The sequence below is a fragment of the Megascapheus bottae genome, chromosome 20 (genome assembly GCF_031878675.1).
Source record: "Megascapheus bottae isolate mThoBot1 chromosome 20, mThoBot2.hap1, whole genome shotgun sequence".
In the NCBI taxonomy this organism is placed as follows: domain Eukaryota; kingdom Metazoa; phylum Chordata; class Mammalia; order Rodentia; family Geomyidae; genus Megascapheus; species Megascapheus bottae.
In genome coordinates this window covers 3,389,772-3,397,621 of record NC_143528.1, presented here as the reverse complement: position 1 = coordinate 3,397,621, position 7,850 = coordinate 3,389,772, and the positions used below count along the sequence as shown (strand labels likewise).

General features: G+C 40.7%; 1 protein-coding gene across 1 annotated transcript in view; it reads left to right on the top strand.

The window, feature by feature from the left end:
• The first annotated feature begins 969 nt into the window (after window positions 1–969).
• LOC150049083 (disintegrin and metalloproteinase domain-containing protein 18-like) overlaps window positions 970–7,850 on the top strand; it is a 59,756-nt gene continuing 52,875 nt past the window's right edge. The window contains exons 1-3 of the mRNA XM_090353880.1: window positions 970–1,063; window positions 1,812–1,888; window positions 7,732–7,787. Of these exons, the coding sequence (XP_090210006.1) occupies window positions 1,009–1,063; window positions 1,812–1,888; window positions 7,732–7,787 (188 nt within the window). The 5' untranslated portion in view covers window positions 970–1,008. The remainder of the gene's footprint in view (window positions 1,064–1,811; window positions 1,889–7,731; window positions 7,788–7,850) is intronic.

The following is a 7,850-nucleotide window of genomic DNA, read 5'->3' as shown; positions in this document are numbered from 1 at the left end:
TTTGGTTCACTTTAGGTTTGTGATATTAAAATTATGTTAAAATATAGCTTAGAAAACACAAGTGCTGAGATTCTAGTACATTTCCTTCCACCTCATTGCTCTAACTTATTTGGTTTATGGACTCTCTCTCTCTCTCTCTCTCTCTCTCTCTCTCTCTCTCTCTCTCTCTCTCTCCTCTCCCTCTCCCTCTCCCTCTCCCTCTCCCCCTCCCCCTCACCCCCTCTCCCCCTCCCCCTCCCCGTCTCTCCCTCTCTCCCCCTCCCCGTCTCTCCCTCTCTCCCTCTCTCCCTCTCTCCCTCTCTCCCTCTCTCCCTCTCTCCCCCTCTCCCTCTCCCTCTCCCTCTCCCTCTCCCTCTCCCTCTCCCTCTCCCTCTCCCTCTCCCTCCCTCCCTCCCTCCCTCCCTCCCTCCCTCCCTCCCTCCCTCCCTCCCTCTCTCTCTCTCTCTCTCTCTCTCTCTCTCTCTCTCTCTCTCTCTCTCTCTCTCTCTCTCTCTCTCTCTCTCTCTCTCTCTCTCTCTCTCTTTCCTCTCTCTCTCTCTCTCTCTCCACTTGTCCTTTCCAGCCTTCCAGTCTTGCCTGTTGTCACAGCAGAGCACAATGAGGTTGGGGTTTCCTTTCCTCTACTTACTACCTTCTGGTATTGTAAGAAAGGTTTGTTGAAAAACGAAGTCTTTGTATTTTCTTAATGGATGAGTTAGTAAGTGAGCAGCATGGCGGAAATTTCTAGTGGTGAAGCCATTTCTGGATGGCTCCAGTTCCTCATCCTCTGCAGTGACTGAGAGCTGCCAGGGAGCCAGGGCGACCCGCCCTGCCCATCTGTCCCTTGGCAGGGTTGGGCAGGGTGGGCACAGCCTGGGGCTGGTCTCCCCCCACCCCCCCCCCCCGACGCGGGAGCTGCACTCCCAGGACCTGGCCGCGCTCCTGACCCGCGTGCGCAGGGCACCGCGAGCCTCACCCCTGCCCAACCGCCTCTGGCCTGGCTGGGTGTGCTCCGAGCCCTCCACGACCATGTTGCTTTTCCTGGCACTGTTGGCCGAGCTTGGAATGCTGCCAGCCTGCCTGGGTAAGTCCAAGCCCGCAGGCACAGGCCTGGTTGCCTCTCCTGTGCCTGGGGAACCCGACCCCTTAGTTCCCACACCTGTCCCCACCGTTTCCTGCACTTCTGCTGCCGCCAACTCCTACTTTACCACCTTCTCCCTAAGTCCCGGCCCAGCCCAGGCCAGGCACCCACATTAGAGGAGGAGTCTGGGCTGCATTCACTTCTGGGACGCAGCTGCAGACTCCTGGCCAGTGTCCTCGAGCCTTCTGTCCAGTACTGGACCTCACCGGTGTGTGAGCAGTGCCCACAGACAGCTCTGAGACCTGAGGGAAGCGGACCTCAACTCTACTAGACTGTGAAAAGGGCGAGCCTTTGAACGGCCTTTGAACCTCTTGTTGTATTATCTGTGGAAGAAGCCCGTGTGTGTGTGTGTGTGTGTGTGTGTGTGTGTGTGTGTGTGTGCGTGTGTGTGTGTGCGTGCGTGCATGCGCTGGTCCTGGAGGTTTGACTCCAAGGGCTGGGTGCTACTCTTGAGTATTTTGCTCATAGCTAGTGCTCTACCAACTTGAGCCACAGCTCCAGTTCTAGCATTTTTGGTAATTAATTGGAGTCAAATGGGGGGGAAGAAATCTACCATTTGCTAACTGTGTTAGAACCCTGGATGGAGGAGGCATTCACTTTACATTTACTGTACCATGACCTTTCTGTACCTAAGAAAATAAGAAGCACAAGGGGAAATCAAGAACAACAGAAAAGCACACTCTCGCTTTAGGTGCTGAAGGAATACTGCTGCAACTCACAGTGCCTCGGAAGATAAGGCCGAGTGCGAGGGAAGTTTCAGAGGGGCAGGTAAGTAACCATGAATTGTTTGACACTTACACTGGTACTTAGCCATTCTAATTTATAATCCCATGGAAAGCCCGTGTATGTTGTCTTATCTACCTTAGAATGCTCCTGTTTACACATGTCTACCCTTCATTCCAATTTCTTTCATTATCTATGTCTTCTTAAATATTTGTCCATAATTTTCAGGAAATACCGAGCAATTTCTGGCACTCATCCTCATAGAAGAAGCAGGTTCTTATGAAGCCTGTGACATAAAATGCTCGTGATAGTGGTTCAGCATGCAGATGATTGAAATGGCCACCCTGTGAAAGAGAAATGGGTTTTGATAAAATCTGGACATTGCAACATTAGATTGATAAAGCATCAGAACTAGTAGATGTGGTGATCTGAGGAAGAAAGAAAGAGGGAGTAGGATGTGAATAAAATGAAGGAATGAAGGAAAGGAAGGAGGGGGAGAAGGAACGAAGGCAGGAAAGTGGAGAGAAGGAAGAAAGTGTGCCATGTTTGCCTTATGATGAAGAAAATAATTTCAGTATGGGAATAACATACTGAAAAAGAAGTTGCAAAATTGCCTACTTTCGTAGCACCAGGTCAGGAAGCATGGAATACAGAAACTCTACAGGCCTGATTGCTTTTCACTGACACAGGATGTGAGGAATTCCATTGCTTGTCTACCTTTTGATATTTTGTATTTGGAATTCTTGGAGCTATTCTATTATAATTGAAGATGCCATTTGATTCTTATTTATTTGTATATTTTTTGCCAGTCCTTGGCTTGAACTCAGGCCTCTATCCTTGGGCTTTTCTCAAGGTGAATGCTCTACCATTTGTGCCACAGCACCACTTTTGGCTTTTTCTGTGTATGTGGTACCAATTGAACCCAGTGCTTCATGCATTCTAGGCAAGCACTGTACTACTAGGCCACATTCCTGGACTTTAGGATACCATTTGATGTTTGGAAAGTTTTGCTGTGTCATAATTGATATGAAAACTGCATTATGAAAGGTGCACAATTTGGTGAGTTTGGACATATGCACGCTGCCATGAGAATATGAAATACATTCATCCCACTCAAACATTTCTTTGTGTACTTGTATTATGGCTAAGAACAAGAATTCTACCCAATTGCCTGAGTGCATAATAGAAAATCATTTACTATATAGACTATGCCAAGGACTGGCTTTAAAGAATAAATTCCTGTTTCAGTTCTGTGAATGTATTCGCACTGAGAAAGAGCCCCTCCCTACCACTCCCTCTCCATAGACACTGGCAGACTCATTCTCTTCCGTCCTTCTTGGAGTTTAAATGTCATAGAAACCTCATAGACAGGAGGCTCACAGTATTCATCTTCTGTAAGCTTCTCTCACCTAACATGATGTTCTCTAGTTCCTGTTCTTTGTTCAGATGGAATGATTTCCTTCTTTTAAGAGTATTATTTTATACATTATATATATATACACATTGTATACCACTTATTAGTGATTTCTATGTTAGCATTTTGAGCAATGGTGCAGCCAGTGGCTACTAAGCACTTATGGTTTCAATTCTTGAAGGTGTAAAACCACAGTCATTAAATGATAGATCTGTTTCTACATTTTTGAAAAATTTCCCTATCATTTTCTATAGGAGACATACTGTTTTCCATTCGCAACTGTGGTGAATGAGAGCTCCAAATTTGTTACATCTTCATCCACACGGGGTATCTTTTTTCTTTTAAATAACCACTTGAATTACTTGTTTGCATTCTGCATTTTCATTTTCATACTGCCCGGTGTGGTACCAGTGGTAGAGCACAAGCCTTAGCATTAGCATGTTTTGTCAATAAAACCTAAGCATTTTCTTTATGGGCAAAAATAGCTCTGTGAGGACTGTTTGCATTGTATCCCACAGATTGGGAAAAGCTGCATTTTTACATCTCCCAGTTACAAATATAGTTTAATTTCTCCTTATTTGACCAAGGTATTCTTTTAGCTGTTGCCAAGGATTTGAGGATTTTCAGTTATCGTTTACTAACTTACAATGGCCTTAAGAGCACAGTTTATAGGATGCATTCATTTTACATTTTCTACAGTCTGTTTTGTGGCCCAGAATGGATTTTCTCCATGGGAGCTTGGAAAGACTGTGTTGAACTGTGGTGGGATGCAATAGAAGATACACAATACATGTCCATTACATCGAGCTGACAGATGGTGTTGATGAGTTACCTGCTGTGTCCTTTCTTACTAATGTCCTTTTTGCTGGATCTGTGCAGTTATTAGAGAGAGCCGTTAAACACTCCACGTATTAGAGTAGAATCAGCATCTTTTCAGGTTGGCCTGAAATTCATTTTCTAGTCCACGCTGGCCTTGACTCATCATTCTCTTGCCTCAGCCTCCCATTGGCTTATAGTACAGGGGTATGCCACACACTTATCTTGCTCCAGATGTTTTGATGTCCTGTTTTTTATTTAAGGCACAGACAAATTAATAGTTGTTACAACTTCTTGTAGAATTGAGCTCTTTATCTCATTACATAATCCCCACATATGAAGTACTATATTCTAATTTAAAACATTTAAAATTGTAGTGTGCCTTTAGCATTGGCTATATTTCTGCTGGTTCTTATTAGCTATTGCATAACAAATATAAAAAGGGATTAAGACAGTGCTATCCATACAATGAGCACACTATGGTAAACAGTAGAAATTTTAAAATAATGAATTACACTTAATTCTTACTGCTTGAGCACAATATCAGATCTTACTACTCTGAAGATTTAAAAAATTTGAAAATTTTATACTAAAATTTAAAAAATTGTATTTTATTGTTAGGGTGATACATAGAGGGATTACAGTTACATTAGTAAGGTGGTGAGCATATTACTTCTTTTTCATGTATTTTTATTGTAACTAATAGAAGGGTTACATTATATTCACCACATAGAGGGTGCATTACCTCACATACATTGATACCCTTTCTCATGTCTTGGTCCCCATTTCCCTCCCCCCACTCTCACCCCTCATCTTGTTTTCCCCCCTTCCCTATCCGATTTCAAATAACCAAATACGCATATATAAAATGTAACAGATAACAAAGTGAAATAGTGTAACAATATGAGATAGCCAAGGGACAGCAAAAGAGAGGAGAGATAACATAGTACATTAAGGACAACAATCACTCATTATATGGCTTTTGTTTCTTTATCCTGGAAGTCCTTTCATTTAGTGTCATACTATATGGCCTTATGTATCTAGGTTTTGTTCTATTGTAAATCTCTGCCAGGAGAGCCCAAGGTTTGTACTGATTATGACAAATGAGGGAAACCATTGAGTCTAAGTTCCTTTGAGTCTGGCTAACTTCACTTAATATGATTTTTTCTGAGTGTTTCCATTTCCTTACAAATGGGCAATGTCCTTCTTTCTGACTGCAGTATAGAATTCCATTGTGTATAAATACTACATCTTGTTGATCCCCTCATCAACTGCAGGACATCTGGGTTGGTTCCATATCTTTGCTATGGTAAATAATGCTGCAATGCACATTGTTGTGCTAGTGGATTTAGTATGTCCTTGTTTCTGGAGATTGGGTAAATGCCAAGTAGTGGAATTGCTGGTTCATAGGGGAGCTCTATGTTTAGTCTTTTGAGGAACTGCCATATTGCTTTCCATAGTGGTTGAAAGAATTTGCACTCCCACCAACAATATAGTGATGTTCCCTCCAGGCCACATCCCTTCCAGCATCTGTTGTTATTAGTTTTGTTGATCATGGCCATTCCAACTGGAGTGAGGTGGAATCTTAGAGTTGTTTTGATTTGCATTTCTTTTCTGGCCAGAGATGTCGAGCATTTCTTCATGTGTTCATAGACCATTCTTATTTCTTCCTCAGAGTAGACTCTCTTTAAGTCTTTGGCCCATCTTTTAATGGGATGGTTGTTTCTTTGGAGTGATTCAATTTTTTGAGCTGTCGATATATTTTAGATATGAGATCTTTGTCTGTTGTATGGTTAGTGAATATCTTATCACAATCTGTAGGCTTTCTACTTAATTTGCTAGCTATGTCCTTTGCCATACAAAAGCTCTGCAGTTTAATGAATTCCCACTTATCCAGACTTTCTCTCATTTGTTGTGTTTCTGGGTCTTTATTAAGAAAGTTTTGACCTGTGCCAAGGAGATCTAGTGTATCTCCTATTCTTTCTTGTAAAATATTCACTATATCTGCTTTTACCTCAAGGTCTTTAATCAATTTGGATTTAATCCTGGCACAGGGTGACAAAGAAGGATCCAACTTTAGTTTTCTGCAGGTGTTTAACCAGTTCTGCCAGCACCTCTTGTTGAAGGGCTATCTTTCTTCCATTCTATTTTTTTGGCTCCCTTGTCAAAGATTAGGTGGCCATAGGTCTGTGGGTTAATATCTGGGTCCTCAGTTCTATTCCATTGGTCTTCAGGCCTGTTCCTGTGCCAGTACCAAGCTGTTTTGATTATTATGGCTCTGTAATAGAGTCTAAAGTTTGATATTGAAATTCCTTCTGCTCTGTTCTTTCTGCTAAGAATTGTTTTTCTATACGGGGTCTTTTATTATTCCATATGAAATTTTGGATTGCCTCTTCTGTTTCTTTAAAGAATGACATTGGGATATTGATGGGTATTATGTTGAATTTGTAGATAGCCCTTGGCAAGATTACCATTTTCACGATGTTAGTTCTTCCAATACAGGAGCATGGGAGGGTTTTCCATTTCTCAGTTCTGCTTTAATTTCCTTTTACATGGTATTAAAGTTTTCATCAAAATGGTCCTTTACATTCTTAGTTAAGTTAAATCCTAGGTACTTTATTTTCTTTGAGGCTATTGCAAAAGGAGTTGCTGTAAGACTGATGAAACTAGGATTATAGGTATGAGCTACCAGTGCCTTCCTCATTGTGAGAGGTTTTTTTCAGTGCCTATCCTTTTCACTAGATCTGGAATAATGTGTTGGATTTACTGTAGTAGTTTATGTTAGTTTTAAGGAGCAAAGCAATAAGATCTGACTCTGCTGTTTATTAACATCTGATATGTATGTGTGCACCTTGCAGTAGACAGTGATCCTAAGTGTTTCTGCTCAGTTTCTCTCTACCAAGTTTATACACTCTGTTGCTGCTGAAAACTGATTGCCTCATTTCGGATTGGATTATATTATAAAGAAATTGAGGAAGTTTCTAGGATAGATGTCCATTTATATTTGTAGATCTGGTCCCATTACTTCACCTGTTTGGTCACACAGTCACCCTCTGTCTCTGGAGTCCCTGGTACTTAAAGACTCTTTATCGTGATATTGTGGTATTCCATAAGGGCTTCCTACCTGCACAGTTCTCCAGGTTTTTTTTTCCCCTTAAATCTTATTTAATTTATAGCCCTTTTGCTTTAGTCATTTACAAATAAAGTTTTTTTCCTCTTATTTCTGCTTCTCATGTAACTGGGATATCAGGTGTAAAGTACCATATCCAGAATTATTCTCATTTTAATATACAAGGAGTTGAGTTTATAAATGCATTTAAGTTTATAAATGTATAGTAGATAAAGTTGTAAATAATTTACTTCATTATATTTTCTATATAATGTAAACCTGTAGTCATGTTATATTTATTTTGACTTAAAATATCTTTTAAAGATAGTGGCAGTTGATATAGTACAAAAACAATTAAAATTTCATTTTTTCAAAATGCATTACATTAGTTTTCAACAATTCATCCACATACATTAAATCAATCACATTGTGCCAGAATTAATTTAGCACATCATTTTAAATATGCTGCAGTGAATCATTTTTATTAACATCAATAAAGTTGCATACTTCGATTTATAAAGTCATTTTTATTGATTTGTTTTGTTTTAGGTGATTTATATTGTTACAGTTGATGGGAAACCATTCACCCTGCATCTCAGAGAACAGTAAGTTAAGAAAAAGGGAAAGATTTGTTTTGAGATTTTGTTCTTTTAAAGTTTCTTTTATAA